General features: G+C 43.8%; 1 protein-coding gene across 1 annotated transcript; it reads left to right on the forward strand.

Moving 5' to 3' along the window:
• The first annotated feature begins 987 nt into the window (after nucleotides 1–987).
• Nucleotides 988–23,518, forward strand: KDM4A (lysine demethylase 4A). Its single transcript, XM_072343003.1, has 22 exons — nucleotides 988–1,130; nucleotides 1,414–1,566; nucleotides 1,687–1,862; nucleotides 2,497–2,611; nucleotides 3,474–3,667; nucleotides 4,980–5,029; nucleotides 5,530–5,633; nucleotides 6,582–6,719; nucleotides 7,467–7,717; nucleotides 8,355–8,545; nucleotides 9,745–10,106; nucleotides 11,861–11,981; nucleotides 12,549–12,727; nucleotides 13,962–14,166; nucleotides 14,420–14,496; nucleotides 15,126–15,181; nucleotides 15,966–16,074; nucleotides 16,599–16,787; nucleotides 17,496–17,666; nucleotides 18,132–18,251; nucleotides 18,870–18,962; nucleotides 19,825–23,518. Exons 2-22 carry the CDS (start codon nucleotides 1,429–1,431, stop codon nucleotides 19,963–19,965), a joined length of 3,180 nt encoding a protein of 1,059 aa, XP_072199104.1. The 5' UTR covers nucleotides 988–1,130; nucleotides 1,414–1,428; the 3' UTR covers nucleotides 19,966–23,518.
• Nucleotides 23,519–24,279: the final 761 nt, after the last annotated feature.

The raw sequence follows: 24,279 nt of genomic DNA on the forward strand, positions 1-24,279 counted from the left end.
CTGACTTCTTCATGCTTCAGACCTTGAGAGAGCTGCCCCAGGATGCTGCAGTAAGGAGGCACTTGGCCTCTTTCTTTTGGAACCCCTCCTACAGAATGACTACATTTGCACAGAGCATTGGATCCGGATAGCTAACGCTGTTGTGCTGGGGTCTTTCTCCTAGTGCAAATTCAATTCCTTGCTTTTAGCAGGTAGCCCTAACGTCTGCTCGGATAAGCAGCTTTGTAAAGGGCAAGATTTGCAGAAAGTGGGCAGGTTAGCAGGTGGGAGAGCAGATAAAGGACAGCTAGCCAAAGGTGAGTGAATGGGCACTGAGGTGCTCTGGTGCTCTTACTGATCTGTATTCTGTATTCATTCTATTGGTACCCATAACAAGAGAGCTGTGCGAGCCCCATTGAGGCCTGACTTGCTTTCCAGCACTGCTAAATAATACATTGCTCCACAACGTGCCTTTTGGGACTCCATTTTTTTATTATTATTATTTGTTTTCTAGGGCAAAATAGTTACAAAAGAAGGAAAAGCAGCAGCTGCACCACCAAGCAAAGCTGCACTTAATCTGTGCAGCAGCTTAGCAACTTCTTCCCCAGCAGTTCTGGCTTTTCTTGTTCTCAGCAACGTTGCCGTTTTGATTTGCAAAGTTTCCAGTTTCGCAGTGAGATACTTTTTTTCTTTCTTCTCATAGCCGAGCCCACTCGGGTAGCCGTGCTGCAGGCTGCAAGCTGGGCACGGGGACCAGGCCCGGCGCCTCGAGTAGGCCGCGGCCCCCCTTAGCAACCGCCCCCTAGCGACAACCTCCAGTCCGGCCCGCTGCCGCCCACCATCCGCCTAGCAACCGCCCCTCTCCCGGCCTCCTGATTCGCTGGCCCGCCCCGACTGGACGTCGAATTCCTATTGGCTGCCAAAGGGAGAGCGGGCAGCGATTGGCTGCGGCACGGGAGGAGGGGCGGCAGGGCGGTGGATAAGGGGCGTGGCCTGTAAGCAGGGCGGGGCTCGGGCCGTGAGGAACGGCCGCGGTGGCGTCGGCGGCGGCCTGCGGGAGTCACCGGGCGAGGAGTGCGGAGGGATACGGCGGCGTGGCGGAGAGCCAGGGGGAGGGCGGAAGAGGCGAAGAAACGGGACGCGGAGTTGACGTGAGCGCGCCGGGCGGGGACTCGCAGCCCTCCGCGTCGGGACCGGCCCGGCCCGGCCCGGCCCGGCCGGGGTTGGGGGGAGGGGCGTGAAGCGGCGCAGCTCTGCGCCGCGAGGAGGAAGGAGCCTCTGACGGGCGGGTGCGCTCCGCCAATGGAAAGGCAGAGCCGGTGCGGACCCGGCGGCGATTGGGCAGCGGGAGGAGGCGGGGCGGGGCCTCGCGGGGTGTGGGGGAGTGCGCGCTGTGACCACGCCCCCTCCCCCCCAACCCCTTCCTCCGTGCAGCGGCGGCCCGGCACCATGGCCTCGGAGCTGGAGAGCCTCAACCCCAGCGCGCGCATCATGACCTTCCGCCCCACCATGGAGCAGTTCCGGGACTTCAGCCGCTACATCGCCTACGTGGAGGCGCAGGGAGCGCACCGCGCCGGGCTGGCCAAGGTGCGTCGGGGCGAAGCGGGCCCTGAGGGGTGCGGGGGGCCGCGCTTTGTGTGGTGGGGGGGGGGGGAGGGCGAGGAGGGAGGGCCGGGCCGTGACCTCGTCCCGGTGTCTCCCCCCAAGATCGTGCCCCCCAAGGAGTGGAAGCCGCGGAAGTGCTACGACGACATCGACGAGCTGGTGATCCCCGCGCCCATCCAGCAGGTGGTAACCGGGCAGTCCGGGCTCTTCACGCAGTACAACATCCAGAAGAAGGCCATGACGGTGCGCGAGTTCCGCCGGATCGCCAACAGCGACAAGTAGGCGCGGGCCGGGCTGCGGGGAGCTGCTGGCGCTGTGTGTGCATCCCTGGGGCTGTGTGTGCATCCCGAGCAGTGCCGCTGCGCCCCTGGGGCGGCACGGTGACACCGTGAGCCACTGCTTGGGGCCGTGTGTGTCATTGTCTGCATGGCCTGTATGTGTTCGGCACTGGGTTTGATCCCTCCTTTCATCCCGAAGAGACTGTGCTCGTTGCTCACTGTATGCAGAACAGGTGAACTCAGCTAGTTCGTTAGCAGTGAGTAGGAAAATATGGGCGTTCCTTTCCAGGTGCTTAAAACTTTGGGTTTGTTTTTATTCTGCTTTCAAACATGTCCTCTTTCGCTAAGTAGCAGCAGACCCAGTAGAAAGGGAAATTGTTCTGAGCTGAGGGAAGTGAGCTAACCAAAACTGAAAGTAGACTGAGAGTAGGGGAAAAGCATTTTCCTTCTCTTCCTTTGTTCCCGAGTCCCTCGGGATCAGAGCAGTGGCTGCTGTTCAGGGGATGGAAGGCTCTCTCTGGTGTTTGCTATTTTTGTTGTGTCTTTTTTGTGGTTTTTCTTTTTCTCATTGGTGGAGAACCTTGTTATAAACTCCTCAAGTAGCAACGCTGAGCCTTTGGTTGATGTTTTTAAGGTACTGCACACCCCGCTACACAGACTTCGAAGACCTTGAAAGGAAGTACTGGAAGAACCTTACGTTCAATGCCCCCATCTATGGTGCTGATGTTAATGGCACGCTTTATGACAAGGTAAGCACTGCTTTGATTTTCAAGTAGCACTTATCCTTATGTGTGTTGTACTGCCTTCTATCAAGGCCAGCACTGCATTTGTCAGAAAGAGCTAGTGACAGCAACACTTTCCATGTAAACCAGGTAGTTAACAAAAGGTTTTTGAGGTGATGTTCTGGGGCACCACTGTGAGCACTGTTCACACTTCACTGGCTCTGGGCAGCCTGGTCTGGTGTTTGGTGACCCTGCCTTTGGGAAGGGGGGTTGAATCTAGATGATCATTATGGTCCTTTTCAACCCAGGCCATTCTATGATTTTGTGTAGTACAGCTTACTTCTAAAATGCGAGATCCACTCTCATGTTTTATGGTGTCTTATCCTGATGCATGTTAAGCAGTGAACACACACTGCTTTGGTATTCTCTAGTGCTTTTATTTTTATATGACAGTTCTGTAGTCATTGTGTGTGTTAACATGCTAAGCATTTGAAAAGGTTACACAGTTTGGTTACTAGCCTCCTGAATTATAACTTTTTAAAAGATGTTTGCAATGAACAGTGTTCTTCCAGAGGTTTTGGTCTGCTGTCATCTTACACTATTGTTCTGCACTGTGTGAAGTCTGTGACTTTGTGACTTTCTTCTGCTAATCCTTTCTGTATTGACTGGTTACTTCTTTCTCTGTTTGGTAGAGAATTGGTATGTAAGGTTGCACTGTGGGGAAACTTAGTGTAGGTGAACTAGCTGATAATTTGAGCTATGCCAGGAAATGACTTGTTATGATGTGCCTCTTGATCACAAGCATAACTGATAACTTTCTGTGACTCGTTTTAGTTGTGTGGTTCAGTTTTTCATAGTGGGTGTTTAACACAAGACTTGTGTTTTGCAGCATGTGGATGCGTGGAATATTGGCAGATTGAACACGATCCTGGATGTTGTGGAGAATGAGAGCGGCATAACCATTGAAGGAGTGAATACTCCTTACCTCTATTTTGGCATGTGGAAAACTTCATTTGCTTGGCATACTGAGGACATGGATCTCTACAGTATTAATTACCTGCATTTTGGGGAGCCTAAGTCATGGTAAGGTTTTCTGCGATAGCTTCTAGATGCAACTTTACCACTTTGACACCTGTCTTTTCTGATTTATTTTTTTTTTCTATGGGAGTTGAGAATTACTATCTCTGCTATCTTGCAGTGCAGTAAGATCTGGTGACAAAAGCATTAGAAACCTGTGAGGAAACTGAAACCAGTAAATGGTCTCCATAAAATTTGTTTGGTTATCTTCTCAGAAGCCTAATTGCTGTTCTGATGCAAAGAGCTCTTCAGAATTGTAATGTAAGCTGGACACTCTCTAGTGTGATAGGGCTGGAAATCTTGCTTGTGATTTCCCGAGCTCTACAGTGACCAGGTACAAGTAATACGCCTGTTGTTTTTAACCAACTTTGAAATCTAGTTACTTATCATAGAGGTAAAAGCAGGGTAGTGGGTTTTGCTGTGTGATTGTCCCATGTCAGAGCCTTCATGATGGCTTTTAGTGAGGATTCCTGAATTCTTCTTTAGTATGAGTTGCATTTGAAGAGTGAATCATTCCCTTCTGTTCACAAGTGAATTTCTCAAACAATTTCAACAATTGTTTCCATGGCAGTTTTGTTGGAAACTAGTCTTTTTGGCTGCCCTTTAATACAACTGTAGTCAGAAATAATAGCTAGCACCATGTGAGCAGCGAGCAACCCCATGCGGTGGCAATGGCATGGGAATAGAAAACAGAGTAGTTGAGTCAAATGAAGCCTTTTGGCTGTTGTTTCTTTTACAGTAGTAAGTGGAAAAAGTTAACATTGCTGATGCCTTGATCTGATTTAGTCAGCGGGTTATAGTGCTCTGTCCCAGATCAAAGGAAATCTAAGCGGTTTTAGTTACTGTAGCCAAACCAACGTGGAGTTTCGTGGCACACATAAAAAGGTGTGTACAGAGACGTAGTACTACCAAACATGATCCAAGTTATGCAGGTGGAGGATGTGGCACTGTGCCTGATTTAGTCCAGTCTTGGTCTGAGCACCTGGAAGATATTATTCTGTTTTCTGTTTTACTTTGGACTTCTCCTTATACTGGGTGTACTAGTGGTTGTGTTCCTGTGAAATCAGGTCACTAAGTGTTTTTCCTTCGTGCCTTGCTGCACAGATATGCTAACTAAATGAACTGGATTTATTGCTTCCTTGGTTGCCAAGCAGAAGTCCACAGAAGTCATCTTTCTCTCAGTTTTCCTAGGGGAGGGAGGTGAAATTCCTTGATAAAGATTTTTTAGCTCTGTATCATCAAACTTTGAAAGAGAAAGCGTGGAGATGAGATTCTGTCGTGTCAACTGAACTTAACAAACTTGTTCTTCTGAATGCAGGTACTCAATCCCTCCAGAACATGGCAAGCGACTGGAGAGACTTGCCAAAGGTAACTGTGCCATTCTTTTATGTCCCGTCTTGTGTAGATTGTGGGACGTAGAGACCCTACAGGTTTCAGAGTATGATGTGCCTGTAACATTTGTGAGCACAAGCTGGCATGAGTGAAGTGATAATTTATTTCAGGATACAGGTGGGATTACTTCCATTTGTTTTCAGTGTACACTCAAGAAAAATATCACATTACAAATAATGAAGTTGTGGTCTGTAAAAATTCTAATGAGAACTATTGATTGTTAGATCTGGAAGGTTTTAGCCAAGGGAAGATCCTTCTGCATGTGGTCTTTCTGATTGTCTTTCAAATGGAGATCTGATAAAGGCATCTCCTTTTTCATCAGAGTGCAAACTCATGTCCTTCTAGTAAGTTGGCCATACTTGCAGGCCTAGGGAAAACGCTATTCAGACAGTGAATTTAACCTAAAAATTACTGAAAAAGAAGTCCAGTTCACAGCACAGAATGGTAACATCATATCTTTCCTTTATTTTAAACAGGATTCTTTCCAGGAAGTGCCCAGAGCTGTGAAGCATTTCTCCGTCACAAGATGACCTTGATTTCTCCATCAATTCTGAAGAAATATGGCATCCCATTTGATAAGGTGTAGAACAGTAATTGCACTTACGTTAGCTCAGTCAAAAGGTTCACACATCCCTGTCTCATCTTTAACAGCAACCACCAGTTGGTGCTTAGAAAGGAAAATAGGAGCAGGAAGGCCACGTAGCAATGCCTTTCCATTCTACCTTTGTTTATCGAGCAGTTGGGATCTAGAGGAGGTTGTGAGAAATTATACGCAATGTTGTGTGTTAGTTTAACTTCCCTGCTTGGCTGCACACTCATCGAAGATAATTTTTTTTATCTTTGATCTTAAGACCGATTCCCTTTGGTTGTTTTTTTTTTTTTTTTTCGTGATCTGCCTTCTCAAAGTATCACTTGTTTCCCATGTACTTTTTTTCATGGCGTTTATAATTTTAGAATTCTTACGCTGATAATCTGCTGCCTCTGCTCCCTCCTTCCCACCACACAGTTGTCTTTCAGGCCTTATTCAGAAACCCTTTAGATCTATGGGGACTGCTGAAGGGCTGCTCAGAACTTTGCTAGGCAGCAGGGACATGTAGGGAACTGACTGAGAGCTGTACTCAAGTGAGAACAGTAATAAATTTCCAAGGTGAATAAATATTTTAGTTGGCATTAGGCACTCTAGGCAAACCTGCAGTAAATACAAATGAGTGTCTTTATGAACTCCAGATGGCTTATCACAGAGTGTTTCGTATGTATGGGTACTTCTGTGCTATTTTGATCCATCCTGTTGTGTTTTAGTAAAAACTGATGAGAGTATTGCTTTCTAGTAAACAGATCCTTTGGGCAAATAGGGGGATAATGGCAATGAGTGTCAAGTCTTAGCATTGCAGCAAGCAAATCCACTTAGCATGTGTGGGTAGGAGATTCAGATATGTTGCATGAGGAGTACAGGAACTCTTTTTACTTGGATTCACCAAGTAAACTCTTAAGCTTCAAATAACAATGTGATGTCTCAATCGTCTTCTAGGTGACGCAGGAGGCAGGAGAGTTCATGATAACTTTTCCTTATAGTTATCATGCTGGTTTTAATCATGGATTTAACTGTGCTGAATCCACCAATTTTGCTACTCTTCGGTGGATTGAGTATGGGAAGCAGTCTGTACTGGTAAGTGGTTTGTTGCCATTTGTTGTGTACCTTAATGCAATGCCTCATGCTCTGCTGTTTGTTGAGCCCCTGATGTTTGTTCTAAGTGAATTCAGTGCTTTTGCTTTCTGGTAAGGTAACTGTCTCCAGTCAGCCTACTGTCCCTTTATCATAAAGCATGTTTATGGTGGCTGGTTGGTTGGTTTTTAATCATTATATAGATCAAGTGAGGCTTTGGAGAATGCAGGTGGCTAACTAGTGTCTCTTCAAAGAAGCATCTTGATTGCATAGTATCGTGTCCATGCAGAGATGCCTTGCAAATGTGGGTTATGTTTTCAGAAACTATATTGAAGTAAAAGCTTTCAAACACTAGTTGTAACTCTGCCCAGATAAGAGGATCCTCTGCTGCAATAGGTAGACTTCCTTGTTATAACCTCTGGTGTTAGTGGCTGTTTTTGTGCGAGCTTGTGGATTTTTAAGAGTGCCACCTTCTACCAGCAACTCTTTAAATGAGTTGGTTGGCTTTGTTTCTTTGCTGCTGTGGCAGCATCTTCTTCCATCTCGTTGTTGCTGATTTCTCTGCCCAGTCTTTAGTGCCTATGCTGTTTTGTTTTTGTAGGATATGGTCATGAAAGTTTTGAGGCTTGAATACGTGCAGCTTTTGGGGTCTTCCTTATTTATTTAAGCTTCTGAAAGCAAACTGGTATAGGAGCGCAGAGTAAAATTGTTCAGTATGTAGCCTTACTTAAATATTTTCTGTGACTGCAGTGCTCGTGTCGAAAGGACATGGTGAAGATCTCCATGGATGTGTTTGTGAGGAAGTACCAGCCAGACCGTTACAAGCTTTGGAAAGCTGGGAAGGATGTGACTGTCATTGACCATGCTCTTCCAACACCAGAAGCAGCTGAGTTCCTTAAAGGGGATCTCATGCAGAAGGTCAAGAGTGGGAGGCAATATGCTGAGGATATGGAAACAGGAGAAGCATGTAAAGAGGAAGTGGACGGGGATGAGACAAAAAGGTAGTGCTGCACACAGTCCTCTGCTCCTCTACTTTAGTGCTTAGCAACTGGATCTTGATGCAATTTGTTTGGCATTCCCACAGAACAATAGCAGTTAAAGTTAGCCGTTTGTTTGTTTTCTTTTTGGGAAAATATCTTATTCTTTTTTTATTCTTTTATTATTGTTTTGATTCAAGTTGATGATGGTGATAGATGGAAAATGCACTGGCTGGGAAGATAGTCCTTCATCTTTGTCTGGGTGTGTCCAAAGTGCACTGTACATTTAAAGGTCAGAAGAAAAAGGCAGTGCATTGTGATCGTGAGATGGTACTTGCTAGCAAATTTTGGTAGTCTCAATTGCTGAAGACTGTGTTGGTCTAAGCACCTTATGTTTTGCAGTTAGGTCTTTTCCAGCCAGTGTCAGCTAATACTCTTGAAGCTTTGTTTGCTTGTTTTGCTTTTAAGGTAAAGACTATCTGGCTAGAACGTAACTGCCTCGTGTACAGTTAACAGGTAATGATTTAGAAATGATTCAGCTCACAAGATACTGTCCCATAAAACCACATGATCCAAAGCAGGCTGTATTTTGTGTATCTAGACAGAAATTGAGCAAACCTGTGATGTGTTTGGTAACCTGGCATGAATTTGTCTTCTGCAGTGTGCCCAAGCATCGCATAGGAACAAAAAGGCACAGAGTGTGCCTGGAAGTACCTCAGGAAGTGAGTGAGAGCGAGGCCTTCCCCAAAGAGGAGCTGAGTTCTGTGCAGGACGAAGCGGATGCTGCAGAACTTTGTGAGAAAGCTATGGGAGAAGTTACACAGCAGAGTGAGCAGGGGCACAAGGTTCCAGGTAACTGGGTCAAGCTTTATCCTGGTACTGCAGGACCAAGTGTTTCAGTCTTCAGAGACAGAGGCTGCTGAACACTCTGTGTCTCTGTCTCACAGCAGGCTGGTAGGTAGGTTGTTGTCACGTCCAGAAAATAATAACAAAGCACATACTAATGTGGTAGAGTCACAGAAAGCACATCAGACATTTACTGCCATGAGATGCAAGATAATTGTCATTTAATTTTCAAGACCGAAGAGTGTAGCTGGAATGATTTTTTGATTGTGCTTTTTAGTTAGATGTGGCTGGCACTATTTGAGTCGTTGGCACTTCGCATAAATGAGACAAGCATAGTTTGATTTGTTGGCTTTTGTGACCTACGTGTAAATAACTCCCCAGTGAGAATGACACTTGGAAAAAAATCTTTGGGAAAAATAAATGTGTAGGGAGCCATCCCACGGCTGCTCGAATGAAGGTAGGTCATAGGGGTGGTTTCTTTCAGATGAATTAAAAGGCAGTATTTATCTATTTATTAATTTATTTTTCTGCCAGCTTGCGGAAACATATCGGACATGTCAGTAGTGTGCAGTCCTCTGTATATCACTGTTGTACAGTGTGAACTGTTCATACATACTGCCTGGTAGTATGGCTCTGATACACTGTGCAGATGTATAATTTTGTAATTAGTATGTCAGAAGCAAATACAGCTTGTAGCAGGACAGTTATACCCTCTTGGATAGGAAAGATCGGGGTGCCTATGGAACAATACAAGAAGAGTGTAAATACATATGATGCTTCTGTTTCATATTCTGTTTTCCCTCCATTTGCAACTTGTATTTAATAATCCTTTATTTGTTTGGTGTTGTTGTTTTCTTTGTTTGTTTTCCCTATTAGGTCTCCCTTGTAAGCTCTCAGCCTTAGGTGGCCAGGAGTTACAGTGTTCAGTTACATTATATAAGGGACCATATATTTCTGTTTGTTTTGAGCCCACCTTCTGACTGTTCTTTGATATACCCTAGTTGCTCTACTGTAAGTAGCAATGAGCAGGTGCATAGGTTATTCTTTATTGATGTTTGAATTAATGATCTACTGTTTACATGATTTCGCATCACATATATTTTTTTTGTCTAGTCTGCTTTCCTATTTGACTTAGTGCAAGTCGTAGTGAGCTGTTCTCTCTGCTTTCCAGACTTTAAAATAAGTCAATATATCCTTTCTTGTAGATCGTGTGGGCATAGCTAAATCTGAAGAACTGAAAGCAGTGAAGCTTGAGGAGGAAGAAGAGGAAGAGCAAGAGGCAGCTGTGTTGGATCTCTCCATTTCGCATGCTTCAAATTCTGCTTCAGTTTTGCCCACTTCAAAGCAGAGCGCACCTTCCAGTGTTCAGCCCAGCTCACCAGCATATTCTGGGTCTTCAGACTCAGAGTCAACTGATCTGTTGCCAAAAAGAACTCTACCTGGGCCAGCTGGGGTGCTTACAGTGCATAGCTATGCTAGAGGGGATGCCAGCGGATCTGACAATGAACAGACTTCAGGAAAGAAAGCCAGCGCTACAGCCAGTGTGAGTGAACAAGAACTGGCAGAGGTATGAATGGCACGAGTACTGAAAGCTTGAGAGCTGCAATGTGTGGTCATAGGTTTGCTGCCACAAAGCTTCTACCTGTGCAGATTACATTTTCATTCCATTCCTGTTTGTGTAGTAGGTTGCTTGGTTGTTATTCTGTTTTACAATATGACAAGAAACAAAGATGAGCATCTTACCTTCTTTACTCTTCTAGAAAACAAGGAGATAACTTGTTTTGAGATCATCTCTAAATTATTGAAGTGCCTTAAGGGAAAGGGTAGCTTGGTGGCTTTGAGATGGTGGTAGTGTTACGGGCTGATCCAGATCCGTTTATGGTAACAGACCCCTGATTGGACTGGAGTTGATTCACTTTTGGTAGAGCCTTTATTATGAGCACATTCATTTGTTTGATGTTTTCATAAAATTGCATGTGTGGGCATGTGTCCTCTTTTAGAAAGAGATGATGGAACAAAAATGACTGGGTGGGGTAAGCGTACATTTGAATGTGTAATGAATCCTTCATTAGACAAACCAAAAGAAGGCTACTGTGGGTTAAAATACTACCAGTGGTTTTTGTCTTCTCAGATAACTTTGTTTTCCTCTAAGTCCGAGTTGAAGTGGTGGGAGGCTGGTAACGATTGGGTCTTCACAATTCAGGAATTGCAGGAATGGAACAGCAGCTTGGCTAATCTATTGATAAAACTGAAAATGAGGGGAGTTCTCACGTATACTTAGACTAAAGATGCAGAGTTGCTAATGCTGATGTTTCCACTTCATAATACATACAGGGAAAACAAATTCTGAACGGGTGTAGATGGCTTTCCCCAGTATAGTGTATTTTAAAACAAATTTTCCATTAGGCAGTAACTGGGAGTGTTAATTTACAGTTGAACAAAAGCATGTTTGTTTCCGAGAACTCTTGTAGCCAACTCTACGTAGGAGAGCAGAGATTATGATTGGTTTTGCTCTTTCCCAGCTTGTTATATAAAAAGAAAATGCATTTATTGAGATAGAAGTTGCATTTAATCTAAGATTTGCTTCTACTTTTAAAGGAATGACAGATTCAAAGAAAGGATGTTCTTATCTCTTGAGTGGCTTACTGTTATGGGCTGTTAAAATCATTGCCTTTATTGCCTTACTTGTCAGGTTAGTAGTAATTTTGTAAGTGTGTGTCACTCGTTTTTTATATAAGGCTTTGGGTAGAAGTAACTATTGTTGTAGTCTCCTCCTTCCAATCTGTCTGGGAAGACACCAACACAAGTAACAATCAGATGGGGTGAAAGTTTCTTTCCTTCCCCTTAAAATAAGCCTGTTAGTTTGAGTGAGCTCTTCACTCTTTTTTAACTTAGAGATTCCAAGTTGGCATACAGCCTTCTTGGCTTTTCCAGAAGGCTCAAAACTTCTTATTGCAGCCCTGCTGAGTTCAACCATTCAGTTTGTCTTTTTTCTGTTTTCATTTTTAACACCATTCTTACATAAGCAGACTTTTTTTAAAAGCCACAATGGGACCTGTGTGAAGTCTCTGAATGACTCAGAGCACGTACATAATTGAATAATCAACATACACCCAGTTCTGCTGCGTATTTTTCCTTAGCAGAAGTGGTGCAAGCAGTTCTTCTACAGTCTTGGCCAGGTTTACATCTGAAAATGGTTAGAAATAAAATTGTGGAAGCATATGGGCATTTGGTGGAGGTTTCTTAAGTTCAGACTAGTTTCTTATAGAGTTCAAAAGGACATGTGCTAGCTTGACTGCTGAACTGCTTCTCCTTGTCCAGGTAACAAAGGAATACATACAGTCAATGAAGGAAAGTAAGAAGGCCAAGGGTCGTCGCCAACCATTGAGTAAGCTCCCACGCCACCACCCACTCTTGGTCAAAGACTGCATTAGTGATGATGGTAAGCCCTGTGCTATTTGGGAAAGTTAAGAGTGGGCCACAGCTCTGGTGGACAGTGTAGGTTACACTTCTGCATCACAGATGAGGTGCTTGCCTCGTTCTTGTGTTTGCATCATTAATCTTTCCTCCCTAAGAGTGACTTCCTTCTTTGCTATACTACTTCCTGGAAAGTTACAGCTCTGAAAGGAGAATTAAAGTAATACCCTAGGCTGTTCCATAATTTGAGCCAGTTCTAGAGCATTCCAGTAATTGGTGTAAATATTCATCATTTAAAAGATAAAATAGATATATTCTTTGGCTAACAGCCTTAATCTTGATGTTCTTTGGAAGTGATGCTGTTCTTTGCCAATAATCCTGTCTTATATCTGCTGCATAGTTGCTTGATTAATAAATGCAGCTTAAAAATGAGGCTGTGTTACTAGCTCCCATCATCCTTCTGCAAATTTAACTTATTCCAGTCCTTCTGTCATCTCCATTCCTAACTTCTTGCTTTATTTGGTTGTTTTTTTTGCAAGAAGGATATTGGTGTAACAACCCACAGTCCCTGACTAATACTCTCTTTTTGCAGAGGCATCAGAGCAACTAACTCCTGAAGAAGAAGCTGAGGAGACAGAAGCTTGGGCCAAGCCACTTAGCCAGCTCTGGCAGAATCGACCACCAAATTTTGAGGCTGAAAAAGAGTATAATCGGACCATGGCTCAGCAGTCTCCTTACTGTGCTGTTTGTATGCTCTTCCAGACGTATCAGGTATGTTGTCCAGGTTTGTTAATGTTATAGTAGAGGTAGCTGAATAGGTTGTCTGCTAGGTTCTTTAAGTTCCAGGTGCTAGTAAGCAGAAAAGTCTAGCTGCAAGTTCTCATGTGAATCTGTCAGGCAGTAAAAGGGGAGACTGCTCCAAGAATGGAGCTGCAGTTGTAATCTTTGTTCAAACTTTAAGTCTATAGCAAGTCTGGTAATTCACTTCACTCACCCATACAGATAAAAAATGAAACAAAATGCCAGACAAATACTACTTTTTCCTTTGTGAAGAAGAAAAGTACTTAGCTGCTTTATTTAAAACAAAGAAAAACAAAAATCATACTTATTTTCTTCAGCTTTCTTAAAAGTTTCCTCTGTTTGACATGCAGTGCAAATCTGTTACAGAAGCTGAATAAAGAAGGCTTGCTGGAAACAGTTCCATCTGTGCTTCTTACCTTGGTTGCTTCGTCTTAGATTTTCATGCATTTTTCATACAGGAGGGACAGTGTAGGTTCATTCTGCTACTATGCATCCTGATAATTAGACAGTCTACTGCTGTGGTGGCCTGTGAGGTGGTACAAAGGATAGCTTGAAATATTTTTTCAGAGAAGAAGTTTGATCCCTTTTTAGCTGTTAGAATGCCTGAATGGAGTCATATCTCAGTAAACTTTGCATGTAATTGATGATTGGTGTGACATCGGTTTAAATGAATAAATAGAAAAGTTTAGCCTGAAAGCTTTCTAAGCTTCAACTGTGAAACTGTTATTAGTCTTCCTTTTTTCTCTGGAACAAATTAGTTTCAAGCCTATTACACTTGTTTAGAACTGAACTGTGAAAAAGTAATGGGAATTGCAACAAGTGTTTATCTGTGATCATAATCTTTCAATACTAAAGATGAATAAACATTGTTGGGCAGCAGCATTATGGAGTGGTGGATGCAGCGGAGTTGTTTTTCCTTTGAGCCTGAGGTGGGCTATGTGATTCTATGAGGACTTTCCCTTAGAAAAGATGCAGTTTTCCATGCCTGTTGTTTTTTTTAATCAGAGGGATGCAATGCATTTAGCCACTAATAATTTAATTTTCATGTTCCATCTACTAAGGATTTCAACAAATTAATTTCCACCAAATCTGCTGTTTCATCTTTCGGTGCCTTTTTCTTTATAGGTAGATTTATGTATGGAATGATGGTTGAGTGAAGGTAGTTTTGCTTGTGAAACATAAATTTCATGTGCATCCCTTATAGGCAGAGTGTGGAGGCAGCAGTCAGAACTCTGAAGTAACTCCGGGTGCCGCAGATGGGAAGATCCGAACCAAGCCCCTGATTCCTGAAATGTGCTTTACTACAACTGGTTGCAGCACTGATCTCAATCTTTCGACCCCTTACTTAGAGGAAGATGGAACCAGCGTACTCATCACCTGCAGGAACTGCCAAGTCTGTGTTCATGCAAGTGAGTGCAACTAGACTCAACTCTAGTGTTCTGGGTTTAGTCTGCACATCCCAGTAAGTTCTACCAGTCCCTTAATGTACAAGTAGACCAAGTCCTGCCATTATCTGAGCAGTACCTGTTTGCAGGTGTGGAGCTGGCTGTATGAACAACATGAAATACACAGCATTATCTTGTGTCTTCTTGATTTTTACTGTTAGTTTACTTGTGAGTGGTAGGGGAAGGTAAGCTTGTAACTGAGATGTGTCTGTTCTAGGTTGTTATGGTGTATCTCCTGACAAGGCCACTGAAGACTGGATGTGCTCCAGGTGTACAGAAAATGCCTTAGAAGAGGTAAAGTTCATTCTGAGATTCTCCACATGGAGTGCAGTATATCTGGGAACTTCCAACAAAGTTTATTCCATGGTGTTACAGTTGTTTTAACTCTTGTGTGTAAAGAAGGCATGTAATTGTTTCAGCATGTGCAAAGCTGCCAATGTCTAGAGTCAGTGTATCAATGTGGGAGTAGCTTAGTCCTCAGGGTACGATATGGCAGTTAGAGAAAGTAACTTCTGTCAAGAGCTACTGAGCTGTGCACTGGTGAAAAAGACAAGAAGAAAATGTTGCCTTTGGCAAGCTGCATAGGCTCTAGATAAGCAGAACAGTTTGACCTTTGGAATTGTATTTACTCATGTTTCTTTCACATCCATTTAAACGTCCTTGGGGGATATTGGGTATTGTGTTTGTAAAAGGAATCTATAGCAAGAACTTCAGGCTCTGCCTTTGCCAAATGTGAAGTTTACATCTGTTGCTGTAATTGCAGCAACTTTTGAGAGCTAAGGGGCTGAGCTGTCCAAGGCATTTAACTCTCTTCTGGCAGTGAAGCAATTTTTTGTCTGGATATGCATTTTGATGAGAAAGTTTTTATCAAGTGCACTGCTCCATACTTCATTCTTCCAGCTAATGTTTTCTCCTTGTGACAGGACTGCTGTTTGTGCTCATTACGAGGAGGAGCACTGCAAAGAGCCAATGATGACAAGTGAGTGTTCCAGCTTTTTTTTGATCTTCAGGGAGCAGCTCAGTTCCACAGTAGATGATGCGAGGCTAGCAAAACAAACATCTGCATTTGATGTTGTAGAGTGACTGAATTACAGAGGTGTAATGTACCACATAAAAATCAAAGAAGAGGTTTCTGACGAAGTAATGTGTCTGAGTGCAATCTCAGAGAAGATTTTGTTTTGAAATGCATTGGTGATGGAGACACCGGACACCTACAGTTTCAATGAGTGTAATGTGTTGAAATTTAGGGTTTCTCTGTAGCAAGTATACCAGGTGCAGCTGTTTGCCCTGCGTCCTTTTGTGTGATGAATGAAGTTATTTGGTGCAAACTAACAGTGGTACAGTCCAGGAGCATCATAACTGAAACTTATCCCACCCAGAACATTTTTGAAGACTGTGGGGCCTCAACCTCTTGGTCATTGTCTTGAAATGAGTTCAGGAGTGACTGAGCCGTTAATATGAAGCAGGTTTGAGAGGGAATAAACACATCAGGCAAGCTTTCAAAATGCAGGTATGCAGCCAGCATAAGTCAAACTAAATAGCTATTCTATTTAACCTGCGTAGTAGTAGATTGGAAGTATAAAGAAAACTTGTGTAAGTAGTAGGAGGGAAGATTGCACTGCTAGTTCTCAGTCTCTAGTGAAGCAGAAACTAAGTTTATGTGGTAGTCTTCATCAGAACTGCATTTACTTACTCTAGTCCAATGGAAGACGCTGTGGGGTTTGTACTCAGTCTCTCTTCCCTCAACTCTTCTGTCCTGACAGGTGGGTTCACGTCATGTGTGCTGTAGGTGTACTGGAAGCAAAGTTTGTGAACATCGCAGAGCGCAGTCCTGTAGATGTCGGCAAGATCCCCCTGCAACGCTTCAGACTGGTAAGGAGCACCCGTGCTTCACTGCTGGGTTTTCCTTGCTAATTCTGTCTGAGGGCACTAGTCTTCCATAAGAGAATATACAACTGTTTGTATGCAATGCGAATCGGAGGAAATGTAGTTTATTGTTAGAAAGATACTGCGTGTCCCATTTGGATTCTCCTTTTCATTCTCAGTCTTCTTTGATCTTTGCCCGTTATTCTAATCTTTTATTTGTCTTTTGTAACTTAATAGCCAGGGCTGAAAGGCCCTGTTAACTTTTAAGCGTTCTAGGCTGATTAATCCAGCACCCCCTTGTGCCGGAATTCTTAGGCCACGTGCCATGTGCATGCTGAGCTGGTAGATATTAACAGTACATTATTTATCTCTGGAATTACCTACACAGACAAATTCTTGCCTTGTCCTGAAGTCAAGCTGTTAGCTTTCTATTTCTTTCCATCAGAAATTAGTGCTCTCTCAGGGTGACTGACACAGCATCAGGCACTTGCACCTAATCCAACCAGTAACCTTTAGTTTCCTGTCCACAGAAATGCATCTTCTGCAAAAAACGAAGGAAGAGAATCGCAGGTTGCTGTGTGCAGTGCTCCCACGGTCGGTGTCCCACGTCCTTTCATGTCAGCTGTGCCCAAGCAGCAGGAGTTATGATGCAGCCTGATGACTGGCCATTTGTTGTCTTCATTACCTGCTTCAGGCATAAGACCCCATCTCAGGCAGAGGTGAGTGACATCTAGGATTTGAACTGCAGTATCTTGAAGGGACTGAAAAACTTCAGATGGTGTAACTCTATTGGAAGTTTGTTGAAAGCTTGGATCTTTTTATATGTTCAGCATAATCTAATTATATCAATCTTGGATTCTGATCTCAGTCTTGCTGCTGCTCTGAACTATCTTGGCTATTAGCTAGGTCCTTTATTGTATTTTAGTTTGCTGCCCAGGAGAACTGTGAGCGTACGTTTCTCCTGTGGCTGTTATAATGAAGAATAATTGTGTTTTTATGCTTTGATGTTTAATATGCAGGTGTTAGTTCTGGGACTCCAGTAGGCTGCATGAGTTGTCATGGGATGTCATGCTTAAGTGATTTATTAGTTTGTAGAGTTCTTGCGTAGCCCGTTTAGCTTTCAAAATCACAACAGTCTATTAGAGAATGTTGACTGGGAAGGCCTTGTGTTGCACTGAGGAATGAGAGCTTAATTTACTAGGTAGCTTGCATTAGGACTGGGCAGCTGTAGCTAACAGGTTAGTATTTAAAATGCTTAAAACCTAGAGTTAGAACTTAGCTAAAAATGCTGCTGATGGTGTTTGTAGGTACTCACTTGGGCTAAAATATAAAATATTTTGCTACTTTGTCTGCCAACATCAGAGCTGTGGGCTTCAACGCATTCTTTATTTTGTCATTGTGCTTAAAAAGTGCTTTTTTCTTCTCAGCGAGCAAAGGCTGCACTCCAGGATCTGTCACCAGGGCAAATCGTCATCAGCAAGCACAAGAATGGTCGCTTCTATCAATGTGAAGTGGTCAGCCTCGCGAAAGAGACGTTCTATGAGGTCAACTTCGATGATGGTTCCTTCAGTGATAACCTGTATCCAGAGGACATTGTGGTATGTTTCGTTGTGCACTGAGTGCCTAGCTCCAGTAGAGGGAGCATAACGTGAATGAATTCTTGCCACTGTGAAGCTGGCTCAGGATGGGATTTATTACGTGCTCAAAACCCAGGCCATGTTGTGATTGAGATGTGCTGCATCTCAGGTGTTACGTGAGACTGACTTACATTAACTGAAGAACAGATGTAATAGAGTGCAGCTAATCTTGAGTTGCTTAATGATAAGTCCAAAGGGAACTTCACTATTACTTTTATGCTATTCTTGCATGAAGTGTTGCTGAAGTCAGGCCCACAGTCATGGTTTAGGTCCGATGGCTTAGATATTCCTCAGTCCCTGAAATGGAGTAGTTGTTGGAGTGCTTGTGTAATGTGCCTGATGTGACTAGCGTAGATTCCCCTGTGTGTTGCTGAATCTTCAGATAGGGAAACTTTACTCTTCTTCTTATCTCTCTTTGTGCTGCAGAGTCGAGACTGTCTTCAGTTGGGTCCTCCAGCTGAAGGTGAAGTTGTGCAGGTGAGATGGACAGATGGACAGGTTTACGGAGCCAAGTTTGTTGCGTCACATGCCATCCAGATGTACCAGGTACAGTACTGTCTGTAAATTAATTGCTTGCAAGAAGTTAGTAAACAGAGCCACTAGCAAAATGAGCAGAACTGTAGGAGGGTCATGCTTAAATGCTTGAGAAGCAGCTGCTCAGTGTTTTCAGCAGTGCCAGTTGCTAGGAACAGCTGCTGGAGTTAACAGCAAAGCGGTTACTTGCAGCTCTGCTTATATCTGGCTACCTACTTGAAAGTCTCAGCTTCTGAAAAGGACTCTTTTCTTGAGCAGACTCAGTTCCTCTAGCTTAATCTAGAAGTCTTACAGTGTTTTTGCTGCTTGCTGTGAGTGCATTATGCCTCACACACTTCCAAAAGAGTGAATGCTAAGAAGGCGATAACGTTCAAGTGATCAAGCAGAGTGTTTTGTTGAGCGTTAAAAGAATGTCACAGAACTGTCTTGGCTACTTTTACTGTCATGGGGTTGGTGAGGTTTTGGTTAAAGTGTCTTCCAGTGTACATACCTGCCTGTGTATCATATGAAATTACTTTTTACCACTTGGCTTTCGTGGGAGACTTCTGCAGGGAGGAGAAGGCAAGAGCAGCTGTGGAAGGGTGCTGATTTCTGAGGCTTGTAGCAGAACAATTTCTGTTTTTCTTTTAGGTGGAATTTGAGGATGGGTCACAACTGATGGTGAAAAGGGACGATGTGTACACTTTGGAAGAGGAGCTTCCTAAAAGAGTCAAATCAAGGCTGGTAGGTAAACAGGGTATGGGTATTTACTAAATAAGTTCATTTGTTCATAATTTGTCCTTGAAAAGCAAGCTGAGTGCACAGCAGCAATAGATTGCAGCTTGATTTTCTGCTGAGCTGTTGGAAAGCTTGGTGGCTTGGTCAGGCTACAAAAGGAGAGCTGGAGGTTGGGGATATAGAGAGAAAAACTTCTATTCTTTATCCACAAATAATGTGAATTTGTAGCACGGGGTCACTCCAATCACTTGTTCGAAGCAGATTGAACTTGGAAGGTGGGTGAAGTTGTTAAGGGCTCCCTCCAGTTCAATTTTAATTCTCTTCCAGGATAGAGATCCCACAGCTTCTCTGTGTCCCTGTTCCACTGCTTTGTGCTTCTGACTGTGCAAATTGTAACTAGGGTCTGTGTGCTGGGTATCTGGTTTTATGGCATGGTCCTGCAGAACCTGCTGGGAGGCACGCAGTGTGCCAGAGGTTTTAGAAAGCATGCAATAGCTGATTCCTGTGACCAGCCATTTAAACCCGCCTACATGATGAATCACAAAGCACACTAGATTGCATGGAAGTTGAAACATTAGTGTGTTTATTCATTTAAGAAAGCGACTGTGAACTTAAATTATCTACTCAGTTACATTTGAAACCTGTGACTCCTTAGGTCTCTGGTTGCAGCTCAAGGAAAATTATACCCAGACTTTTAAAACCAGTTTCTTAAATGTTTTTCTTGTGCACAGAAACCCAAGAGGTCATTTTTGGGAAGAGGTCTGAATGTTTCCAAGGTCCCATCTTGGTCCTATTTTTCACACAAAAGGAGAATGTGGAGGTGGGGATTTGGGCTGTGTTCTGGTGACTAATTCTGCTTTTCCTTTAGTCTGTAGCTTCAGATATGCGCTTCACAGAGATCTTCGCAGAGAAGGAGGTCAGGCAAGAGAGGAAGAGACAAAGAGTGATCAATTCACGCTACCGGGAAGATTACATTGAACCTGCCTTGTACCGGGCCATCATGGAGTAAGCACTGCCTGTGGCAGAGGAAGAAGATGCCCACCTCCCCCAAGGATTTAAACGCTCCAGTACAACAGGCCATATTTGGATGCTTCAAATCCAGGGTGTTTTGTTTTGTTTTGTTTTTTTAAGGGAAGTTATAAAGCTGATGCTCTGCAGTAGCTGAAAGGCAGCTGTTGGATAGTGAAACAGATCCCATTTGCTGAAGCTGATGCCTGTGGCCTCCTGGTCTGAAGTCGTGTCTTTACTGAATAAGCCAGCTTGAGAGGGTGCTGCTTTCATCTCGTTGAGCCATCTTGCTTTTCTTTTAGAGACTATTATGACAGGTGGAAAACTCTTCTGGGAGTTGTAGCCAGGAATCTCGGCAGCTGCAGAATAGTACAAAGTCTGTTGTTTTAATCGAATAACGTTCCTGATTTTGAAAGTCTCCCTGGTGGCTACACCTGGGCTTGAGCAGGCAGTATTAATGGTGCTTGATATCGAACCTCTTTTTATATTTATATCCTTTTGTTGTTGTTGTAAGCAGCTTCAGACTCTTGTTTCTCAGCACCTTCTTTCTGATGGTTGGGCTGTAGGCTGTTCAGATCCAAGCAGACAGGAGGTGCTCATGTGAACAGGTGAAATGTGAAACTGAACCTATTGGACAGATTATTTAACCATTTAATATTTTTGTTCCAATGCTCGTTTTGATTTAATTACTCTTAACTATATGTGCCTCGGTATAAAAAAAAACAACCAACAAAACACAAAAATCTGTCTGGAGCCCTGCACAGTGCAGCCTTCTAACAAGATTAAGCATTCACCTCCCAATAGACATTCAGCACCCAAGAGTTTCTCCTGAGTCTCTTCCCACTCCAACTAATGCAATAATGAGCAAAGGGATGGAGTTCTAACTCTTCCCCTTTGAAATCTAAGCATCACAGTGTTGAGTATGACAAGGCAGTGGCACCTGAAGGAATGCTGTACCTCTTCTGTGGCAGCACTGGCCTTTATGTAGCCACAAGCTGTTGGGCTTGTGACAGATCAAACATGCACTGAACTGTATGTATTACTGAGGAGCCGTGTGGTGGTCTTCTCAAGTAGGAGTGCTGCCACGTTGCTGTCTAGCAAAGGTTACCACAGCGTTTTCATAAAGCATAAGTCAGGCACGTCTCAGTTGTGTTGGTGAGGACTTGCTACCTCAGCAACAGGAACATGAATGAAGCTGGGTAGTAAGTGCACTTTGAAGGTGTGCCAGCTTGCTCCGAGCAGTTTAAGCATTGACATGCCACAGCAGGAGCCATGTACATATTTGTTCCTTTCCCATTCTGTAGGAAAGGGTTCTGGGGCCGTGGAGCAGATTGGCCACCTTCCTTTTTGCATAGGATGACGGGATGACTTTTCTGCTGAAGAAAAATAAAGTAACGTTCTCCAGAAGTAGTTAAAAGAGGAGAATTTTCTAGTGAAACAGACCTAATGCATCCCTGCTTCTATAGGGACTTAGCAGTGTGTATCTGCACAAACTGGGTTTGTAACTTTTTTTCCTTTTCTTACATACGAACGCTATAAACCAAACTCTTCTGAAATCCTGGTGCGTCAGTCTGTGATGAGCAATAAAATGTAGTCTTGTGTAGTGATACAGCTCTTGACCAGAAAAGAAATAAACTACAACTTTTATAAGGAAAATGTTACTTATCCCTACGTTTTTATAGGGTCAGGAGGCTGGTAGGAGTAGCAAAGATTTGCACAACCACAATTTTCTACGGATCCCCTCATTCCATTTTTGTGGCGGAATACCTTGTTCATCAGTATTGGAAGGCTTGAACAGGTCCTGAAAGGAGATGGCAGCTTTCCTCTGTGTCTTTCTCCTTGTTTCTTTTTTTTTTAATATGCCATGCCCCTAAACTCCTGGTCTCAGGGTATTAAATTGCTTTCTGATGAATGGAATAGCTGACTTGATAAAACTAGGATGCATTACAGCCAGAGTCTAGTAGCTGCAGTTGCTCTGGCCCAGACAATGGAAGCAGGATTGCACTTTGACATCTTAGCCTGTACCTAAGCCTCTCTGAGGTGATGTGCTATTAGCAAACATGGAGAAGAGGTGGCAGGATCCCAACAAACTTGCCTCTGTTCTTTCAGCATATCCGAATAAGATCTGGTATTAACTTCAAGTAGGCTGAATGCTGTCTGCATATTACTGAAGAACATATTCCTCTTACTGTCTGCTGTTTTTCCTCAAGGTAAAAGGATGCCTGCGTTCAGGCATTCTTCTCAAACTGCCACATTGCTCAGATGCACCTTTTAGGTGCTGTGTGTTACCTGTGCTACAAACACCTGGCACTAAACAGCTTCATCCTACACGGATAGCAAACTACAAAACAGCTGGATTTGTTTGGAGTGCTGCTGTTCAATTGCAGCAGGTTTTGCTATCCAGTTCTAACAGTACTGAATGACTTTCAAGAGCTTCTAAGCGTAGCCTTTGTTCTGGAGCTGGAGCTTTGTTCTGCTGTGTTTCCTGCAGGCTCCAGACTTTGTTCTTGTCAGCTGGCTGCACTGTGTTGGAAACAGCTGCCATCGTGCACTCCGAGACAAGGGCCTTCCCAAGTGTCCTGTCAGTTCCTGTGCTGCATCGTTCAAATGTGAACATACTTTATCCCAGTGCAGTGACTGAACTGCATTCTGGCTCCTGTCTGTGAACTTCTAAGATCGGTGATCCTGATGTTTGGAGGTGGGGATCTATATTATTTGACTTGTCAAAAGAACACTGGGTTTATGGCTTGGAGTATGACAGGTAGCCATAAAAGCTCTTTTCAGAGCAGCTGTCTCAAAGGTACATTTGCTTTCAGTTTCTGGTAGTTTGAACTTGACTGATAATAATTTTCTCCAGTGGCTTGTTTTTTTAGAAGCATAATTTATCCCTATTACAGCATCATTCCAGTGAGGACAAAGTGCTGCTGGAGTATCAGCTAGTCAGGAGCTTCTGGCATATGTTCAATAGGAAATCAGCCTCAGCACACCCCTGGGAGCTCCTATGGCCCTTCGTTAGGTCCATTAGCTGCCGTGCTGCAGGCACAGACCTCACTTCAGTCTTCATGGAGCATCCATCCACGACTGGTTCAGGTCAGAGCCACAAAAAGCAGTTTTAGTACGACATAATCGTGGCTTGCTCTTAATTCAGAATGAGCTTGGTGAGCCAGTGATTATTTTTTTTATAGGGTATAAAAAGGTGACTGTGTTCTTTGTGGAGCAGCTGACTGCAGTAATGTTTCTGCCCATGGCTGGTCTTCTAGGAGACCTTTCTCCTTCAGCAGCCTCCTCAGATGCCCAGAGTCAGCACTGTCAGAAGTAGAATCCAATCTGCTTGCTCCTCCTCTCTCCCTGGTGTTTTGAGCCGGGGTTGAACTGACTGGTGGTATATCCAGAGGCTTCCATGCATCTCAGTTCTTCCGTTCTCTGACTGGGTTCCTGTTGTCAGACACAGCTGCAGTTGTGCTCATTTTTAATGCAAGCACGGGATGAAGACTTTGGTAGCCTGTATGTTGTTTTCAATCTGATCATGTAATAAATCTAATTTCAAAATGGACAATCTCTAGACTAATTGAAAATCTAGAAGAGCGTGACTTGGAAATTCTCATTGCGATTCCAATTGCAAAGGTAACTGCGGAGTTGCCTTAGGTTCCCTCTGTAGCAGAGGGGGTGGCAGTGCCACAGGAGTGGGCAGCAGCAAGTCCTACCTGGGTGCAGTCCGAAAGCTCTGCTCTCGGTGATGACTCCTGGCTTTTTTTCACTCACTAAACACAGTCGGGGTTTTTGTTACTGATCTGCTGAGTGACCTTGAATAAACGGCTTATTGATGGGGTTATTACTTCAGCCTGTATCTTCGGAGTCTAAAATGCCGGCTATTTCTTGAACCAGCTCTTTTAATTGGGGAAAGTGTTAACACCTCCTTTTTTTTACCTGACAAATGTGTGGGCACTGCACGGATCCTTGCAGTGTGTGCACTTGGGTCAGTGTGTAATATTTCATGTGTGACATGAACGAAGGGAGGTATTGCTAGAGATGAGAATCAGCCTTTTTACTTCTCTTCCCGTGCTCGTTCTTCATTTCTTTGCATTGCTGTTAGAGCTGTTGAGGAGCTTTAGATTTTTCACTCAGGTAAGTGGAGGGTGCCACACTGAAGGTGGGATAAATGCTGCTTGGTTCCCATATTGAGCACAGCTGGGTGTGTGTGTTGGTAGGATTCCTTTGATGTCAGCAGCGTGGTCTGCAGAGGAATGGGAAACATCCACTCAGTGGCTGCCTTGAAGGAACCTGTGGTCGATCCATGCAGGAGTGATTGCTACAG

Source organism: Excalfactoria chinensis, chromosome 8 (assembly GCF_039878825.1).
Source record: "Excalfactoria chinensis isolate bCotChi1 chromosome 8, bCotChi1.hap2, whole genome shotgun sequence".
Taxonomy (NCBI): Eukaryota; Metazoa; Chordata; class Aves; order Galliformes; family Phasianidae; genus Excalfactoria; species Excalfactoria chinensis.